Source organism: Poecilia reticulata, chromosome 2, assembly GCF_904066995.2.
Source record: "Poecilia reticulata chromosome 2, P_reticulata-male-v2, whole genome shotgun sequence".
NCBI classification, from domain to species: domain Eukaryota; kingdom Metazoa; phylum Chordata; class Actinopteri; order Cyprinodontiformes; family Poeciliidae; genus Poecilia; species Poecilia reticulata.
The window spans coordinates 26,727,098-26,746,886 of NC_088831.1; the positions used below are offsets into that span (position 1 = coordinate 26,727,098).

A 19,789-nucleotide genomic window follows, 5' to 3' on the forward strand; every position below is an offset into this window, starting at 1 on the left:
TGAAATGTTCAGAAAATTACTGACAGCACCAGATGCATAGTTACTAAAACTCTATTAATGGGATTTTTAAAAACGCCTTGTGTGAATTCAGCACATGACCACATGAAATAAAGTTACGTTGTTTGGAATTACTAAATGAAGTCCTCTCCAAATTCAAGCTCCACCTTTATTTTGTCCTTTGCATTTTCAGGAAAGGAAAACAGTTCAAAACTTTCTCCATCTGTAGTCAGAAAGCTCTGAAGACACTTTTGTCCTTCCTGGGGGACTTTAACAAAACCTCTTCTAAAGAAAAACAGGTCTATTAACTGCATTTATTTTCAGTTTACTTTACGATATGCAGCAAGTCGAGGACTTTGGCTGCTCCAGGATGGATTCTCTGCGGAGATCGTTTGGGATGGTGCCTTCAGGCCCCCAGAGGTTCAGCTCTCCATAAATGCCCATGTCAATCATCTCCTCTTGCCAGGGGATCGAGATGTTGCCCGTAGCAAACTCGTCGAAAAATGTCTTATCGGGATCCTCCAAAGCGACGCCCCTCACCGAGGAGAAAGCCCCGACGTCATCCAGATCCTTGGCGTAGACTACCTTAGGGTCGGGGACGAACGGAGGCGGAAGGATACCTGAGGAGTTCAGACAAAAATAGATGAGTTAAAGCTTTACTAGTGCGTTAGAGATAGCCTACTGAGACTTTATAGCATTAGAAAATCATTAATGAACGTTTGAATGTTTTGACGTTTTGTTACATTTGAATTACCAACACATAAACTTGATAAACTCTGGAATTTTATGTGATAATCAGTGGACAATTGTGAATCAGAAAGAAAATTATATATTTACAGAATAAAAGTCTGAAAAGTGTGGCATGCATTAACATTTAACCCCTTATGCCTCTGCCTATTTGTGTTGTTTCGTTGTTCTCCACCAGTCTCAGGTCTTTGGCACTGTCTTTCAGTTTTTCTTTACCAACTTTATAAACTTTAGCATATTTTCTTTCCGCACTGAAGAAGATTATCCCCTTATTATGATTCTGCCACCATCATGTTTCATGGTGTGGGAGCTCTACTCACTAGTTATTGACCTCTGAAGGCAGTAGTTGCATTGAAATTTGTTTAGGGACATCAGAGTAAAAGGGGCTCAATATATATGTATGCCAAACGTTTTAGATTTGCACTAACATTCATCTTTTTCTTTCCACTTCACAATTAGGTAATAGTTTGCGTTGGACTATGGTATAAATACACAACTATACAATTCTCTGTATTTGTTGTTCTCATATGTCAACTCAAGAAACGACCGAAGGTTGCGTACCTGCATTGAGTTTCCTCCAGTTGACATCTTTGAAAAAAGGATGCGCTCTGATTTCGTCGCAGCATTCGTTCTTGAACCCCATCCTCTGATCGACCTCTTTCGCCAGCAGCCCGTCGCACAGCGATTTCGCGTGTTCACTGAAGTTATCCGGATAGGTCACCACGCGGCTCAGCATGCGCTCCTTCATCTCTTCTCTTTCAACCTGAGCAGACGACAAACAACCTCTCATCAGCTAGTTTATCCTATAAAAAGTCCAACATTTCCACACGAGTCGACAGCCGCAGCTGCCAAAAAAAAAGCCTAACCTTTTCTCCTCGGTTTCTAAACGGATTCTTCGCTGCGATAAACTCGTACAGAGTCACCCCCAAGGTGAAGTAGTCCACCGAGCTGTCGTATTTATCTCCTTTCAGCATCTCTGGAGCCATGTAACCTGCAAGAGGAAAAATAATCAGGACACGCCATTATAGTTATAGAGACACAAATATGGTGGCAGTAACAACGACCGTGACACTTGCACAGAAAAAACTTTAGGTGGTCACAAATGGAGACAATAAGGAGGTCAAATTAGACTAACCTGGTGTTCCAGCGTAGCCTTTGGTCATTGTTTTGCCTTCTTTTAGCTCTACAGCAAGACCCAAGTCAGATATACGAACATTACCTGTTTAAACAAATTAGAATCAAATTAATCGAAAAATTAAACTTTTTTGAATTATGTTATTGTCGTTGCACAAAGACACAACAGTGAAAATGGTAATGAAATGTCATCGCCTGGCCACCGGAACGCACAAAAAACGAACTACAGAAAATCACAAGTGTGTCTATAAATACATAAATACACAAATAATAATATATTACGAAATATGTGTAACTTAGCACTTTCACACATTGTTGAGCAATCTGACGGCCAATGGGAGGCAACTATTTCTGAGTCCGGCTGTTCAACAGCGGACGCTGCAGAATCTTCTGCCAACCGGATGACCAGACCGTGGAGAGGACGGGTGTGATCAACAGGCACTGAGGTTTCATTAAGAGCATTTACCATCATTGTCAAGCAGCACATTTTCTGGTTTGAGGTCACGGTAGATGATTCGTTTCTGGTGGAGGTGCTCCAGACCCTGGATGATCTGAGCGATGTAAAAACAGGCTCTGGTCTCGTCAAACCCAGGGTTGTTCTCATCCACCAGGTAGATGTGGTACCTGAACAGAGCAAACAGCAGAGGACGACTCTTCACATGCAAAGAACGCTGCTAAACATTCATAATATTGTGTATAAATGGATGTTATAATACTAATTTATACTTTTCATGTATTTTAATGTTAGTGAAAATGAATTGAAAACTTTTTTTTTTTAAACAGTCAAATTTTCTGGAAAAGCAGAATTTGAACTTGTTTTCAACTTTAAATGACGACAAGAGGTCAGCGCTTTAGGAGAACCCACAAAACATTACGCGTCCGCTTAAAATGGATGCCTTGTTTTGCCCTCATAAAGCATTCCTTTTGGGGACATATTTGCATGAACCGATTCTGAACTTGTGCCCTTCTGCTTGGCATTAATGTTGCCGAGATCCTTCATCTGAGTAACATGAGTTTGGATTTTATAAGCAAGCAAAAAGATGTGAGAAATAAATACATGCACAGAAGTTAGAGCTAAATTACACTTGGTATAATTGCTGAGATTTCATCTCGCCTTTTTTAAGCCATTCCTTTCACATCAAGTTATTCTTATGTTGAAAAAGTGGGCTTAAAAAAAAACTGTGTGGTTTGCATGGTGAATTTACTTGAGGTCTCCTCCATTCATGATGGTCATGACCAGACAAAGCTCGTCCTTTGTCTGGAAGGCGTAAGCCAACGAGACAATAAAGCGACTGTGGACCTTCTCCAGAATCCTCTTCTCCACCATTGCCCCCTACAGGGATAAAAACACGAGAGGCGATGTTAATAAAAGGAGATAAGTGACGTTAAACAACAAAAAGCTACAACAGAGCCTTGAGCATTAGTGCGAGGGTCTGTGCCATTTTTTTCGGGAGGAAGTGGGACATGCATTTTGCAGGATGACCTCAGCCAAGTCAAGGGCAAGATATAACTGTGCAAGGAGTTCCCTTCAGAGGAGCTTTTCAGTAAAGCCCCCAGTAATCACTCTATCCCTGTCTCAGTGTTTAATTCTGCAGGCTAAAGCCAAACGAGACAGAGGCAGGGACAAAGATGATTAACACCCCTGCAGCCTGGCAAGCACAGAACACTTTTGCTAATACATAAAGCCAAATTAATACCTTTATTATTCAGACTTCTTTGGAACAAAAAAAAGCACCTAATTGAATGTAATGCCTGACAAAGTAAAGAAACCAGTCATAAATTCATGCAACAAAACGATTTATGCGTCAACATTGTCGTAAATCGTGCAGTCTGCTGTGTGGGAAAAATAAACTTTCACCAGTTCCCACTTTTGCATATCTAATTGAAGAGGAGGAAGTTTGGTGTTTGCTTAACTATAAAAGAGTCATAAATATATGCACAGCTGAAAATGTTGCACAACAAATAAATTTGCTGTTGTCATAGTGTCAGTGTTTGCATTGCCTCAGTCTAGGGACGTCTTGGTTGCAACATCATTCAACGTTTCAGGTGCTCTGCATTCACTATCCATCACTATTATCCGTTATGACGTGATCGAGTTCTTGCAGATCAGTCACACAGTGTGAGGTGCAGACTATCTGATGATGGAAAACTTTGATTTTGACAGAATTTGTTATCTTTTTTTTAGTATGAGATTAAACTATTTCTTCTGGTGCTCAAAGTTTACATATTTTACATACTTTCTTTTATTATTATTATTATTATTATTATCAACAAAGAAGATAAAGTCCTTTTTCTAAATCGACTCTAAAGACATTGTGTGTTTTCAAAGCCAGCTGAGCAACAGACATAGAAAAAAAGTGCAGGGCTTTCACCTCATAGCCTTTCCTCTTCTTCAGCCGCTTCTTGTTGAGTTTCTTACATGCGTAAAGTTTCCCGGTGGCCTTCATCTGACAGGCAGAAACCTCGCCGAAGCCACCTTTCCCCAGCACACGGAAGTCCAGGAACCAGTCCGCATCCATGGGCTGCATCTCCAGCCACTTCCACTGCAGGAACCTCTTCAGGTACATGCTCTCCAGATAGAACGTGTAAGGGGCCTCTCGGAGGTACTCCAGCGTTTTGGCCAGCGATGCAGAGAACAAATCGTCCTCTACAGCCTCCAGGTTTTCCTTTACCTTGCCTATGATGTCCTCAGGAAGGTACGGGCAGAAGTGTTTGGCAGATGGGTCCATGTATCTCTGGACAATCTTGGACGCTTTCTTTCCTCTGTCGGAGTCCTCTGCCAGGTCATAGTCCTCGATGTCTTTCCACAAACGACAAGCGCCGTGATACTCTTTATTCGCTTCCAAGAACTCCCTAAAGAGCCGTTTGCCGATCGGCTGTTCCACGCAGACCGAGTCAAAGGCCAAATCGAGGGTGTCCCTCAGGCCCTCGCAGACGGTGATGTGGGGCAGTTTGAGGCGAGCGTGGTACTTCTTATCCCGCGCTGCTGCAGGGTTGGAGCCATCGATGCTTCCACGTGCGTTGATGTACGCAGAATTTGCTACCACAGTGGTCAGTCCTCCAATATCCATGTTGAGGGCAAGTGAGTGTTAGGCAAAGGAGAGGGAAGACATTGCAAATAGAGAGCAGAGGCAGATGATGTTTGCTAATAATTACTCTCCAAAAGTGAGGATGGAAAAGGGGAAAAAGGAGTGAGGAAACAGGAGACAGAGGAGTTGGTAGAGGGAGCATAAGGGGGGGAAATGCAACTCAAGAAGACTGCAGCACATTTTGAGGGACTGTGCTACACAAATACACACACACTCACACACACAGGAACACACGCACCTGAGTCAACACCTTTCAGTAATCCATTAACACCCCGATGCCCCAGACAAAGTGTGCGAGCACCTGCTGGAACAGTACAACTCCAGAATCGTCTGCAGGAGTCAACCGGTGCAAGTGGGCTCGACTCATTTCATTGTAGTTTGAAAAAGCAAAAACTTCTAAAGCTGAATGAGGCTGACTATGAGCAGAAGTTGTTTGTTGCTAATGCTTATCCTAATTTAAGGGTAAAAGAAAACAATGCAATGATCTACAAATGATAAAAAAAACAACTAATAAATAAATATAATGTATTTCTGCAAGACATTTCAAAAAAAGCTGCCTGATGGTGAAGAATACAGAGATTTTATGTGACAAAGCAAAACAAAGCAGGTCTGTTACTTGGAAGGAAATGTCATGGGCTTCACACTTTTCTACAAATAAGTAAGAAAAAGGTGTCATTAGTTTGTTTTAGACTTATTTTACTCTTAATATTGTTAAACTAATCCAAGGAAACATCAACTACTTAATAGACAGAGTGTAATTGTGTGTAATTTTATCACAACTTGATACATCAGTTCAATCTAGCATCTGAAAATGTAAGTATAACTCAACTGCAAACCTACGAAGACTTGGTGTTTTACCTAAACTGACACAAAAAGTTATCATTGCTGAAGCAGCCAAGAGGCGCATGGTAACTCTGGAGGAGCTGCAAAGATCCATGGCTCAGGTAAGAACAAATTATGGAAGTATCAGAAAGAAAGCCAATGTTTGAAAATAAAAAAAAACCCTACAAATCCTGTTTAACGTTACACAGCGAACACACGGAAGGATTTGCTCTGATCAGTCGAGACCAAAATTAAACTTTCGACATGGATTTTGTGGTGCGTTATGAATGATTGTTATATCGCAAAACTCAAGTGTGCTCGAGTATTTTAAGTCACGTTATACTTGAGGATCAACGATACAGGATACAATTTTCAAAAGATTTCTACTTCTTCTCTCTCCAGTCCAAATTAAATCGAAAAACGGGATCAATAATATTTTCAGACTGATGTGAGATGAGATGAGCCTCGCGTCGTAGAAAATGACATTTTTGCTCACGCTTTGTTTTTAATAAGCTACTGAGCTTGACATCAGATGAGTGAGGCTTCCAGTGCTTCAGATGTTCTGGGTTCGTTTGTGACCTTCAGAAGGAGTCGTCATTAATCTCTTAATTTTGATACGCTGGTTGTTCTTGTGAAGGTTTCATGTTTTCTCCATTTGTAGATCAGAGGTCTCCCTGTGGTCTCAAAGCTTTAGAAGCTGCTTTGTAATCCTTCTCATATTTTTAACTATGAATTCATGATGTGTTGCATTTCTACATAGCTTATTTTATATTGTGAAACTTTTTCTAGTAATGTCTGATGTCAAGTCTCAGTGTGGAAAATCATATTTATGTTCGATTTAAAAAAAAATCATGCAAGACAGGTTGGTTTTAATAGATTTTCCACCTTAGTAAAATAATTAGAAAACCACTCTTGTACAGGTCCTTCTCATAAAATTAGCATATTGTAATAAAGTTCATTATTTTCCATAATGTAATGATAAAAATTAAACTGTCATATTTTAGATTCATTGCACACCAACTGACATATTTCAGGTCTTTTATTGTTTTAATACTGTTGATTTTGGCATACAGCTCATGACAACCCAAAATACCCATCTCAAAAAATTTGCATATTTTATCCGACCAATAAAAGAAAAGTGTTTTAATACCAAAAAAGTCAACCTTCAAATAATTATGTTCAGTTATGCACTCAATACTTGGTCAGGAATTCTTTAGCAGCCTTCAATGCGGCATGGAGGCAATCAGCCTGTGGCTCTGCTGAGGTGTTATGAAGGCCAGGATGCTTCGATAGCGGCCTTAAGCTCATCCAGAGTTTTGGGTCTTGCGTCTCTCAACTTTCTCTTCACAATATCCCACAGATTCTCTATGGGGTTCAGGTCAGGAGAGTTGCCAGGCCAACTGAGCACAGTTGGTATTACATGGTCAGTAATACCAGTGGTTTTATCACTGTGATCAGGTGCCAGGTTGTGCTGAAAAATTAAATCTTTATCTCCATAAAGCTTTTCAGCAGATGGAAGCATGAAGTGCTCCAAAATCTCCTGATAGCTGCTGCATTGACCCTGCCCTTGATAAAACACAGTGGACCAACGCCAGCAGCTGACATGGCTCCCCAGACCATCACTGACTGTGGGTACTTGACACTGGACTTCTGGCCTTTTGGCATTACCTTCTCCCCAGTCTTCGGCACCTTGATTTCAGAATGACTTGCAAAATTTGGTCTCATCCGAAAAAAGTACTTTGGACCACTGAGCAACAGTCCAGTGCTGCTTCTCTGTAGCCCAGGTCAGGCGCTTCTGCCGCCGTTTCTGGTTCAAAAGTGGCTTGACCTTTGACCTGGGGAATGAGGGACTTGTAGCCCATGTCCTGCACATGCCTGTGCACGGTGGCTCTGGATGTTTCTACTCCAGACTCAGTGCACTGCTTACCCCAAGGCCTGGAATCAACCCTTCTCCACAATCTTCCTCAGGATCTGGTCACCTCTTCTCGTTGTGCAACGTTTTCTGCCACACTTTTTCCTTCCCACTGAGGTGGCTTGATACAGCACTCTGGTAACAGCCTATTTGTTCAGAAATTTCTTTGTCTTACCCTCTTGCTTGAGGGCGTCAATGATGACCTTCTGGACAGCAGTCAGGTCAGCAGTCTTACAGATGATTGCGGTTTTGAGTAATGAACCAGGCTGGGAGTTTTTAAAAGCCTCAGGAATCTTTTGCAGGTGTTTAGAGTTACTTTGTTGATTCAGATGATTAGGTTAGTTGCTCGATCAGAGAACCTTTTATTGATATGCTAATTTTTGAGACAGGGATTTTGGGTTTTCATGAGCTGTATGCCAAAATCAATATTAAAACAATAAAATACCTGAAATATTTCAGTTGGTGTGCAATGAATCTAAAACATGACAGTTTAATTTTTATCATTACATTATGGAAAATAATGAACTTTATTACAATATGTTAATTTCTTGAGAAGGACCCGTATTTATTCAGGTTACCGTACCTTTTTTTTAATGACTTGAAACATAATAGTCTAACAAAAAAGCATAAACAGAAGAAATCTATAATAATAAAGCTGCCGGTTTTTCACAGGCAGATTCTCTCCACTGATCTGAAGCTTTGCAGAAACAAATTAGCTTTATTTTCTGCCGTTTTACTTTTCCTTCTTAAACAGCTGTTATGCAGAAATATTGCACGTTACCCAAGTGTGCACTACCTACCTTTTAAACTTGAATTTTAAGGAAAAAGACAAAAGGGCAATTTGAAGAGCATTAAGTTTTAGTTGAAGCTTTGCAGTTTTGGCTGATTTGTGCCCGACTTTTCTGTGCATATATATTTTTTTGTAAATGCTTTGAAAATACATTGTTAATATTGGTTAAAATGATATAATCAGCTGACGATTTGCTCAGAAATGATATTTGGTCCTTTAAGGTAAATAAAGCAAAATGTGAGATCCAGTATGCGTCTTTAACTTCAGTTTCCATTTCCAACAAAAACGGTTGATGCAAACTTATTAAAACAATCTATATTTTAATTTGCAAACTTATATTAGATTACAGAAAAAGGTATTTGGAAGAGTCAGTACATGTGTTGCTCAGTTTTAAAAGGGAGATCTTTGAAGGGAATACACAAAGATCTATACAACCACACATTGTGTTACATCAATAATTTTTGAAAGGTCTATCTTAACCACTGGCCTCTAAAGGATACTATAAGCTACAATCTTTGTAGGATTTATATACTTAATTAACAAACAAAGCTTATTTACCTATCAGGAGCCTGGGTTATGAGTCTTTACCTCGCTGCTGCCATTTTTTTTTGTAAACACTACCGAGGCGTCAAACAGGGCGGCGGTGAAAAATTCCTCAACTCCAGAATACAAAAAAAAATTAACAGAAAAAAAAAAAAAAAAAAAAAAAAAACAAACAGATACAAAACAAAACTAGCAAACAGGATCAGAAAGCAGCTGCCTACAAAACAGGAGGAAGCCAACCCATCTCAATGGGAAACTATCTTAAATCATTGTGCAGAACACAAAAACGAAAATGTACCGACGGGTCGGACGGAGTCCCGACCGGGAACGCCGTTCCAAGACCCGCCGAGGTGACTAACAGCACGTTAACGCAGGCATATTAGGGAACATTTTGATCATAATGTCTGTCTGCCATAGGTTAATAGCAAAAATAATAAACGAGTAACTATTTAAACAGGTACATTTTACATTCTCCAACAGCAGTGTGTTTTTATAGTGGGATGGCTTATTGAAAAACAGGATTAGACGTATGTAGACTTCAGGTGGCCGAGTCAAAACAAAAAAGAAAAAAAAAAAAAGGAAAAAAAAAAATACCAAAAAAGAAAAAGCCTACAGTTCCCTTGGATCGCACCTCCCCCCCCCAGAGCTGTGGTGCAGGTGCACGTGATTCGGGAGCAGAGCGCTGCCTCTGCTTGTTCAATATTCATCTACAGCCCTGAGAAAGCCAGAAAGAAATACAGGCGTGGGACACAGGGACGGGGGACGGGTGGGGGGTTTTCAAGAAGCGCACACGAAAAAAGGGGGGATTCGATTCCCATGGTGACTGTGGTTTGAAGGACTGCGCTCGTTGGAGTGGCGAGCTGTGGGAGGGTTAGTCTTCGTCGTCGTTTTCCTCGTACTCGTCCTCCTCGTCGTCGTCCCCCATGTAAGAGACGGGGGTCTCAACACGAGACCCGCTGTAGTGAGAGTCGTTTGAGCTGGACGCCATGGTGCCGTCAGTGCAGCCGTCACTACGAAGTAAAAGCGGAAATTAAGGTCAAAATTAAGACAAACCTGAATAAACTGAGGAATGGGGGGGGAAACCCATTAGGTAATAAGATCTGCTTCCTACCTTGCAGTGTAACGACCTCCATTGGCAGAAGAGCCTCCAGTGATGTAGACGTTGCTGATGGGGCCTTTTGCCATCTCTTCAAGAAAATTATTTGGACAAATACGGTGAATACATGACTCCTGCTGAACTATTTACTCGCTAAAAACGACTGCCAAATAGATTTACATAACCTGACATGAATGAAAAGATATCCTAATGTAGTTGAACTGTTTCTCCATTTCATTTTCATCTTAACCGCATTTGTTTCTGACACTGGCACGAGTTTGAAAGCATTTACCTATAACGTAAGGCTCCAGGGCTTTTGGCACCAGGCTTCGTGCAATTTTCAGGTTTTCAGGAGAACACTTCCCCACCTCCAAGCCACAGGCCATGCCCATGCGCTTTAGCACCTCGATGTCGTCGTGGATCTCAAACATGCTGTCGAAGTTGAACAAATACTCGAACCTGGAGACAAGGAGCAGAACGGGAGACGTGGTAAAACGTCAGGATTCCCACTTTGGTGTGGATGGGAAAAGGCCGCGCTGGAGACGGAAAGAAACAGAAGCCGTTCAGCTCGCTTCAGCAGCAAACATTTCAAAATCCAGCATTCGCTATAGCAGATTGCTCCTTTCCAACAACTTGGTGTAGAACAGCCTAAACTGCAAAAGTAGAAAGCAACAAAATCTGCACCATCTAAGCTTTACAACATCGGAGAAATCATCTAAATCTCTCATCAGTGCATGAGCTACATGATCTATGATTGCATCGTGACTTCCTACTGAGCCAGGAAAATACCAACTAAAACGGAGAACTTAAGATGAGCATTACCTGAATGTTAAACACAACGTGCTTTAAAGTACTTTGTACTTACTTTCAAACTAATTACACAAAAAAATATGTTTCAAAGGAACTTGAAAATGGTCATCAATGCATCATCTTTCTGATTTGCTCAGGTACAAACCTTTCATCTGAACTCATTTGGTCGTTCCTCTGCTGAAGTGAGAACTGCACGTTTCCTGCAGAACTTCTTGCAAGGCTTTAAATTGTATAACAGTCAGATTTTTCACAGCAAATGACTCATGCTGCTGTCTCAACGCAAATTTGTAATTCAGCACCGAGACAGGAAGTTGACTTTACTAGACCGAAAAAACATTTCACCAAAGCCGAGTCAATTTTGGAGCTTGAAGAATAAAACTTTCATATTTTTGGTTTGAGAAAATATCGACCCATCACAATGTTAATGCCTTAGAGAGGATTCTCTAGCGTTCGAGTGCGTAATGAGGCAATTCAGCCATTTAATTTCCTGGTGTGGACTTCGGAGGAGTTCAAAAGTTGCTGGAATCACGTCGGTGTGAAAGTTTCTCTTCTACCAGAGTTAAACTTAAATCATGAACGAGCTGGCGATCACGTACTTGTCGTTGGAGATGCTGCAGTCGATGACGGTCTTCTTGCTGGTGTTGACGATGATAAATGGAAGGTGGATGATGGAGTTTGGAGGTGGGGGTCTGTTTGCTTGCTGCTCTGTCTCTTTATTCCTCTTAACGAGGTTCTTGAAAGCTATTTGCTGTCGAGACACAAAACACGAACTGTTAAGTAGCTACCAGATGCTTTCCTGTCTGGGGTGAGGCAAATACGTATGATTTCCATTTTACACCACTGTAAAATATTCAGTACCAACTTTACTTATATACTTCATTTTCAAAATATTCCTCCCAGATCTCTCTGTTCTGCAGATCGTACTCGAATAGCTTCTTCATTTATTTTAAAGTTAGAACCGGTTCTGCCACCATTGCACCGTCATCGAGTATTGGCAAAAAAATAAAAATTGCATCAAGTCTTTCATTAAACCTGGGGAATTTTGACCCACAGATGCCACAGAATTGTTTTAAAGGATCAATATAAACTCTGGTTATCATTCAAGTGTGTAAAACAAATAATTGATGAAATATGTTTTACTACGCCACTGTATTAGCAAAGAGAGTTCAGTCCTGAACGATCCACTTCAGCACTGGTACAAGCGCTCCATTCACCTGCAGTATGAGCTCCTGCAGCTGTGATTGTTTCTGCTTAATCCTCTCCAGCCGCCTTTGTCTCTCCACCTGAAGAGCAAATCAAACAGCAGCAGCTGAGACGTGGAGCTGTTGTAAAACGTTTGGAGATGGCGAGGTGGAAAAAAGTTTCCTCCTCTGTACCTCCAGGTTTTGGCACTCCTGTGCGGAGTTGGTGGGCAAGCCAATCCACTTGATTTCCTTCTTCTCTTTGGAGATGATGTTCATGGCCATGAGCACGTTGAGCGCGTCGTAAACGCGCCGCCGTATGTTCTTCTGGTCATAAACGTGCTGGGATAAAAAAAAAAAAAAGGATAAAAAAATTGATTACCACAAAGTACGGATTTTGAATCAATTTTGCCACCGCCTCGCTTTGGAGAAAACTCCAAAACTCACCGAGTCGTTAGGCGACATGTGGTTGTCTGCAGAGCTGAATTCTGCCACCAGCTCGTCTGCCACTTCATTGTAGGTGGTGACTCCTTTCTTCTGCACCTTCTCGCACACTTTCATGGAGAAATGTCTCAGGCCCTTTCCATTCTTCTCTCCTTTCTTACCCCGCTTTCTGTGGACAGAGCCCCCCCTGCCCCGTCACTACACGTCTAAACATGGCGACACGTTACAAACTTCTTCACTTGGAAAGACAAAAAAAACTCGCACACCTTGGAGTTTTTCACGTTTCACAAACATTATGTGGGAAGACCCATAAAGGTTGAATAAGTGTGAAATAGAAACAAAATAATATACTTTTTTTTTTTTTAAATAAGTACTAAATAGAGTCCACCTGATTTAATCTCAGTGTAAATTCAGCTTTTCTGTTAAGAACATTATGGAACATACAGCATCATGACGACCAAAAAATAATTATGACAGGCAGGTCAAGGAGAAAGCAGAGTTAGGGAAGAAAAAGCAACATCCCAAGCTCTAAACATTTAACATAGCTCTGTTCAATCCAAAAATGTTACTAATTTGCCACAACTGCAAACATACCAAGACGTGACAGAAAAAGACCATTAATTTTAAAAAAATATACAAGAAGAATAAGAAACCCTGTTTAAAATTGGCTTAAAGATCATTTAGGGGAAAACGAACTCGAGCGCATTACCTCCACAGTGAAAAAGTGTCTGCAAAATAACTAGAACTAGGAGAATGACATCAATCAGCCAGAGCTACAGTGAACTTTTTTAGATCAAATTATGCTTCCAGATCCAAGTCGAATTCAGAATCCATGGAAACACTAGAAAATGGCTACTTGGAGAGGTTCTGCGTCCGATCCAAAAGAGCGTCAGGTGTTTGCAAAGACGAGCAAAAATGTATGTGAGCTTGTACAGATGTGCAGCTGTTACTCCACCAAATGGGTTTCAACATACATTCAACTCATAGGGACTCAATAAAAACAAAAATCTTTTACATTTTATTTGAGATGCGTTTTATGGGCGACTGTGACTCTGCGGGTAGAGTAGTCGTCTTGCAATCGGAAGGTTGTAGGTTCGATTCCAGCTTCCTCCTGCCACGTGTCGATGGGCCCCTGGGCAAGGCACTTAACCCTAAATTGCTTACCGAGCTGCGTATCGGTGTATAAATGTGTGAGCGTTTGTGAGTGCGAATGGGTGAATGTGACTCTAGTGTAAAGCGCTTTGAGTGGTCAAAAATGATCGGATAAAGCGCTATATAAGTTCAGTCCATTTACCATTGGTCCTTTTCCTCCCGCTTCATGATTATGCAATTTTATGCATTGGTTAATGCCGTTTAATCTCAATAAAATACCCTCAGGTTTTGCTTGCATGTAATGTAACAAAAAGCCATTAAAATGCAGGGAGTACGTATGCTTTTGCAAGGTGCTTTATGTTGAATTTAAGCTTCACAAAGCTCAGCAACAACTCACCCTGACGACCAGGGCGAGGCATCAGCGGGCTGGGTCTGAGTTAGGAACTGGGAGCTGGGCGTGTGCGGACTGTTTACCAGAATCGTGTTCGATACCGTCGGCCTCTGCGGCGTTCCAATCACCTGCAAAGAAGAGGGCGGAAGAAGCGGTGAGAACAATCAGACTGACCGGCGACCGTATGGGGCAGCAATCGGAAAATGTAATATTCTGTAACCGATATTCTTTAGAAAAAGAAAAAAGAAATGCATTTATAATAGGGTTTAGATTACATTAAAACAGTGAAGTAGTATTTTCTGGATCAGTCTGACAACAGCTAAAGGTTTTAATTAGAAATGAGCTTTCTTAAACAGCTAAAATGACTGAATGCAACTCAAGTTCAGGTTACTTTATGTGACCAAGTTTATTTTTATTTTTTTTAATCATTTTTACTCATTTGCTTGTTTTTGTTGTTGCTGTTGTTGCAAAACAATTTCCCACATGGGCTTAATAAAGCATATAAAGTATCTGTCTACTTTAACATCAAGCAAATTTCTATAAATACTTATTTTTATTAATAGAGCAGCAGAAAAAGAATGGAAGACGTCGCTGGAAGACAAGAACTTGATAACCATAGAGAAACAAAGCTTTTCATGATCTTATATTACAGATGAGGTCAGTAATATTTCAGATTTCATATTCTACATCATTGTGATTTCTACCTTTGACTATGATGGTGCAGCTGATTGAATTCAAGGGGAAGTTCACATCAGGCTGTAGAGAAGCTACAGCTGCTCAGACTGAAAGGTTTGAATCGATCAGATAAACTTGGTCCCGAGTCTCTTTTACACATCGAGGCATCAGACCATCCAATTTCTGCTTTTCTGGAAAACGTTTCTGGACTTTTGGTGAACGTGTGCATCCCCATCAACATGAGCAGGCCTCCAGAGGATAGGTGATCTATTCCTTCGCTAAGGTGATATGTAAGCTGATTTCCGTTGTGTATACATTGCTTCAACATAATGAGATGATGGGTGTAATCCTGCTGACTGTAGGGTTGATGAGCTTAGGATCAACTGCCTGCACCTACCCCTCCGCCCGGTCACCTCGCAATGATAATGAGGGGGGGGTTACAATGATAATGAGGGGGGGGGGGGGGGGGAAGTTACGTTACAAAAGATGAAGCAAAACTATGTTTTGGTTCGGGGTTTTTTAAGATCTGGAGAAATTTTGCAGGAATTTGTTCATTGTGGTGGCCTTACAGAGATTTATACCCACGCACTCACCATGTGTGGCACATGCTGCATGTGTGCAGCAACGTTCACATTAGACGGCCCGAGGGTTTTGGGTAGAAGCTGTTTGGGGGCAGCTGTAGGCTGGACAGTAACCAAGGACAAAACACCTGAGAGGAGACAAAGGGAGAGCAGCGATGAGGAGAACGGCGAATGAATCTCCATTGCCCCCTGTTGTTCACTTTCAAACAACAACGAATGCACCTGGACAGAAACGTGTGCATGCTTCGGGACTGGATTAGAGAAAATGATTCAGGAATATGCAGTTTTATTCAAATACTGAAGGAGAAACAAATATTAGGGTATACCTTTGCTAGGGCTCAGATTCTGATCGATGAAAACTTTCAGCTCTGCATTTGTTTCAATCAGACCAGCCTGTAAAAAAAATAAAAATAAAAGAAAATTACACTTTTGCTCCATCAACAGCTAACTCATATTCCCTTTAAGTGAGCCTCGTTATTCACTTTAACCACAAACCCATTTCTCTGTATTTATTTGCCGATTTTGATGTATACAAAAAATTGAAGGCAAAATGAATGCAAGTCTTAATGTCTACAATTGAAATGTACATAAAGTGTAAAAGTTTTCCTTTTGTCTCATTCTCAAGAATGTTTCCCTTTTTAGGTCACTTAGGATGAACTAGATAATTTTCTCATATGTTCTTTAAATTAAAAAAAAAAAAAGTACGTTCATCAGTCTTTGATGGAGTAGAATTGCCTTTAAGCTGTATGACTTGGATGAAACGTTTTGGGTTTCCTTCTACAGGCTTCTTACTGTAGTTTGCTGGTATTTGAATCCATTCCTTGTAACAGAACCGGTGTTACCGATTCGAGATTTACAGGATTGAGATCAGGGCTTTGTGACACCGATTGTCGTCCTGAAAACACAAACCAATTTCTCTCAACGCTTAAGAATCCGAGTCCACTTTCAAGTCCCATTTGTCCTGAAACAGACTTTTCTGAATTAAAGATTTAGTAAGTTAAATGTTATCTCATCATTCTGGCTTTGGGTAGATGGATACATTTTTGGTTGTCATCAACTGACCTAAACAAGAAAAAGTTTAGAGAAATGCAACGTCAGATACTAAGGATAAAATGTTACATGTCTTTTTGTAACTTAGAATTCCCCCTTTAGGAATTACTCATTACTGAAAACATAATTACTATTTATGTTGCTTACAATAAAAAGAAAAAAGGTAGCAGGTCATTTCACTATTTTGTAAATTTGTGGTTTTGGTCATTTCATACTCAATTTTTTCCAAGGTAGAAAAGGTGGTTTCATCACACCAGTAAATAATATCGCCAAGTCATTTTGGTTTGGAGTCACAATCTGAATATTTCATAGAAATGATCCAGCCTCAACAAGCATCAGAATCAAAATAAATGAAGAAAGCTGTAATTCAAAACTTTTCAAAGAATAAAACAAGCCAGACTTAAATTAAGTCAAATAATCAGGCAAAGTTATATTACCAGTTTATTATAAAGAAGAAGAAAAAAAAGATATTCAAAGGTTAAAATACATGGGTATTAAATGGTTTGTTTGCATGTATGAAAAATAATTAGGAAGAGATTAACTAGCAAAGAAATCAGGGTGGAACTGGTAGAGAGCTCCCACTGACTTGGGAACCAGAAATAAAAACTTCTGAAAGATGCTTGGTAAATGAATTAGTTTAAATTATAGCAGAAAATGAATAAAATGTGAATAATCAGTAAAATCACATCAAAATATGACCAACATGACACTGGACCATGCCATCTACATTGGTGGCCTCAGCCTGATATCCAGTCCAAGAACTAAATCAGACTCAGGTCTGGTGCCATTGGGTCAGATTAGCCCCAACTCAAAAATGATGTAAATGCATAATTCTGTTCTTGAGGAACAGAATTTAAACTAAGGATTATATATATATATATATATATATATATATATATATATATAATCTTTAAATGGCATACAAACATACTTACATCTTTAGCCATGATCCCAAAGGACCAAAAGGAGTTCTGTGTCAGGATAAAAAAAAATGCTTTATATCACTCAATCTTCAGATCCCTGCAAAATAAAAAGAAGAATAAATTATTACAATGACTGGAACATTTCTAGTTTTACTCAATAATAATATATTTAAATAATTAAGCCCAGGTCAGATGTATATTCGCATGTTTTCAAAGGATCATTTGAACTTATTTGTGAACTAAGGCCCAGTACAATTTGCTGACTGGGAAGCACACTATAGAAAGCTAACTACATCTCTATGGTTAGCTCCAATTTCTCCTTCATATTGGCAAACATACGGAAGATGTGATCAACCTGCTTTACTTTTAACCCCGGCAGCCTTTGAGAGACGCATCTGAATACATTTCCCATGTAGAAAAGCACATTAGACCATCCCTAGATGCTCTGAACTTTTACTACGCTAAGAGTGCACAAGGCCTACTTCAGGTACCGAGCACGTCCGGAGGAGAGGCATCGTCCAACTTCTGCTACAGGTCACGAAAGCACGCTAACTTTATCACAACACCGCAAAACTACCGATGTGGCTTCACCGACAGGGCTATATAGCCACAGACAGTGGGGCTTCACGCCACAGCAGCAGCCTTCACATCATATGTTGACAGCAATGTAGAAATCTTTTGTTGACTGCAGCTAGCTAACCGTCCCTGCTAACAGCGAGTCAGGTTCAGCTCGCTGCTGCTAGCCTGCTACTATAGTTAGCTCCTGCACGCTTTGAGCCGATTCACAACAAATTCAGAGAACCCCGCTCCCCTGCTGCACAATACAGCCTCGTCCGAACAAGAGCTGCCACTGTGAAAAATAAATGGACATTCACCACGTTAAATAGAGTTAAAGTGGTGAATCTGTGCACTTACGAGTGCACTCTCTTGTCTCTTCGACGGCTGTTGTTGTTGGCATTTGAGAATGGAGGAAGAGGAGGTCTAAATCCCATCTAAACAGGAAACAAACTAGGCAATGTCGATATACTTAATCCGTTTTACAAATAAATCGAAGGGATATATATTTCACAGATAATACAGTGTTTGCCCAGAGGGTTTATTTTATATTACAGGCTTTTTAAGGGGGCGCTAATTCAGTAAGGGATGCCAGGATTTGCCTGTTGGTCAAGTATGGCAGCTGGTAGTTTTCGATCGGTGCTGACTAACTACCGAAGACTCTGTTTTTATTCATAAGTAACAAAATAATGAGCGACAAACCCACACTTTTGAACTCTTTTCCCTCTGGACTGCTGCTATAATAAAAAATGAGTAAGCCATCCTAGTTCATCAAGAAGGATTTATAAGGGTTGAAGGTGAATTGGGCGGCCTCAGTCTAACATAAACTTATTCAGGTTAAGGCAAATGAAAAAGATCAAAATTGAAAGGGCGAACAAAACTTACCAAAATATATATTACTCTTAAGTATACATTTGTTTTTAGATTGCCAATATAATCTGTTATTCACGTCTAAGTTTGAGCGTTACCTGCCAATGCCTCAGAAACAAAACTAATCGATTATACTGGATTAGCCTTACAGACTGCATTTTTAAAAACAAATAGTTTCTTCGCAAAATTTCCAAAGCACAATTTCTTTGTTTAAAATTACGAAATAAGGTTATAGATCTTGTAATGACTGCCTGAGCTACAAAAACAACGCGAAGGCTTCAACATTATAAACACTTTCATTTTAAAATAGGAAATTCAAAACTTTGCAAAGACATCACATATGCCCTAAAATGTAATATTTTTATTTTCACATAAACAAACACAATTATTGACATTATTGCTACAGAAGTCGAAGACTCTAATAAAAAAAACAATAGATAACTGCATAAAGTATATCAATAACTAGTTGTCTGTTAATTACCAGCTGGTTATTGTAGCTAGTTGCTAACTCAGTTGAGAAACTAATTTCCGCTGCTTTGTTAGCCCAGCTGCTAGCGGACAAGCTAACTCCCAGCTGTCATCCAGATCCATGCTACAGTTAGCTCAAAGTTCACGCTGTAAGCTGCGAGTCTGTGTTTTTAATGCAAATTTAAAACATTCAATCGGTTAATGCGTAATTGCATGAGCTTTGTGCCGCGGAAGGCCAGTATCGCCCAATAAGTCAGTAAACGGATCTTACCGGTTCACTTCCCAAGTTAGCAAATGCACTCTGTTACTAGCCCAGCTCACAGAAGCGCCTCTCACAATCTGATCTTGGCGGTGTCTCGCCTCGGCCTGCTCTGATTGGCCAGCGTGGAGGAGACGAAAGCAAAACAGTAAAGAAGTCCTTGCCCACACGCTACAACTCATGGGATTGGTGGAGAGTAGCCAGCGTTAGAGGTGCGTGTGGCGCCATCTGCTGCACAGGAGTGGGACAATGCTGTTCATTTTCCCGCACTTTGCTTGTCGTGTTTTCCTGCTTCAAAACAAACCTTCAAGTGAATGTACTGCTCGCTTTAGAGGCAATCAAATGTACATTTTAGATCAA

At 40.4% G+C, this 19,789-nt stretch overlaps 2 protein-coding genes across 4 annotated transcripts; both read right to left on the reverse strand.

Annotated features, from left to right (window-relative positions):
* Positions 1 to 146: 146 nt before the first annotated feature.
* On the reverse strand, positions 147 to 5,197 carry LOC103480054 (rhodopsin kinase GRK1-like). The gene is made up of 7 exons (XM_081602043.1): positions 4,251 to 5,197; positions 3,084 to 3,211; positions 2,345 to 2,502; positions 1,880 to 1,963; positions 1,611 to 1,735; positions 1,306 to 1,507; positions 147 to 617 (listed from the first exon to the last, which is right to left on the reverse strand). The coding sequence occupies exons 1-7, from the start codon at positions 4,947 to 4,949 to the stop codon at positions 328 to 330; spliced, it is 1,686 nt and encodes a 561-aa protein (XP_081458169.1). The 5' UTR covers positions 4,950 to 5,197; the 3' UTR covers positions 147 to 327.
* A 3,594-nt stretch (positions 5,198 to 8,791) lies between these two features.
* Positions 8,792 to 19,563, reverse strand: tfdp1a (transcription factor Dp-1, a). 3 transcript variants are annotated; one of them, XM_008434811.3, is made up of 12 exons: positions 19,442 to 19,563; positions 17,290 to 17,374; positions 15,631 to 15,697; positions 15,317 to 15,432; positions 14,055 to 14,176; positions 12,569 to 12,734; positions 12,317 to 12,463; positions 12,155 to 12,223; positions 11,537 to 11,688; positions 10,423 to 10,589; positions 10,146 to 10,221; positions 8,792 to 10,044 (listed from the first exon to the last, which is right to left on the reverse strand). In XM_008434811.3, exons 2-12 carry the CDS (start codon positions 17,299 to 17,301, stop codon positions 9,906 to 9,908), a joined length of 1,233 nt encoding a protein of 410 aa, XP_008433033.1. In that variant the 5' UTR covers positions 17,302 to 17,374; positions 19,442 to 19,563; the 3' UTR covers positions 8,792 to 9,905. The 3 variants fall into 3 exon arrangements, with proteins under 3 accessions (XP_008433033.1, XP_008433039.1, XP_017163933.1); XM_008434817.3 differs by lacking the exon at positions 19,442 to 19,563 and adding an exon at positions 18,193 to 18,536; XM_017308444.2 differs by lacking the exon at positions 19,442 to 19,563 and adding an exon at positions 17,769 to 18,048.
* Positions 19,564 to 19,789: the final 226 nt, after the last annotated feature.

Bases quoted from the DNA above. Each gene is read 5' to 3' on its own strand.
- tfdp1a (XM_008434811.3), bottom strand. The intron at 12,224-12,316 runs GTACAGAGGAGG...TTTGCTCTTCAG, and splicing joins AGGAGTGCCAAAACCTGGAG to GTGGAGAGACAAAGGCGGCT. The intron at 10,222-10,422 runs GTAAATGCTTTC...ATTTTCTTGAAG, and splicing joins CCTGGAGCCTTACGTTATAG to AGATGGCAAAAGGCCCCATC.
- LOC103480054 (XM_081602043.1), bottom strand. From the start codon at position 4,949: ATGGATATTGGAGGACTGACCACTGTGGTAGCAAATTCTGCGTACATC. The intron at 3,212-4,250 runs GTGAAAGCCCTG...TTATCCCTGTAG, and splicing joins AGAAGAGGAAAGGCTATGAG to GGGGCAATGGTGGAGAAGAG. The intron at 1,736-1,879 runs GTTAGTCTAATT...TTCCTCTTGCAG, and splicing joins AGGCTACGCTGGAACACCAG to GTTACATGGCTCCAGAGATG.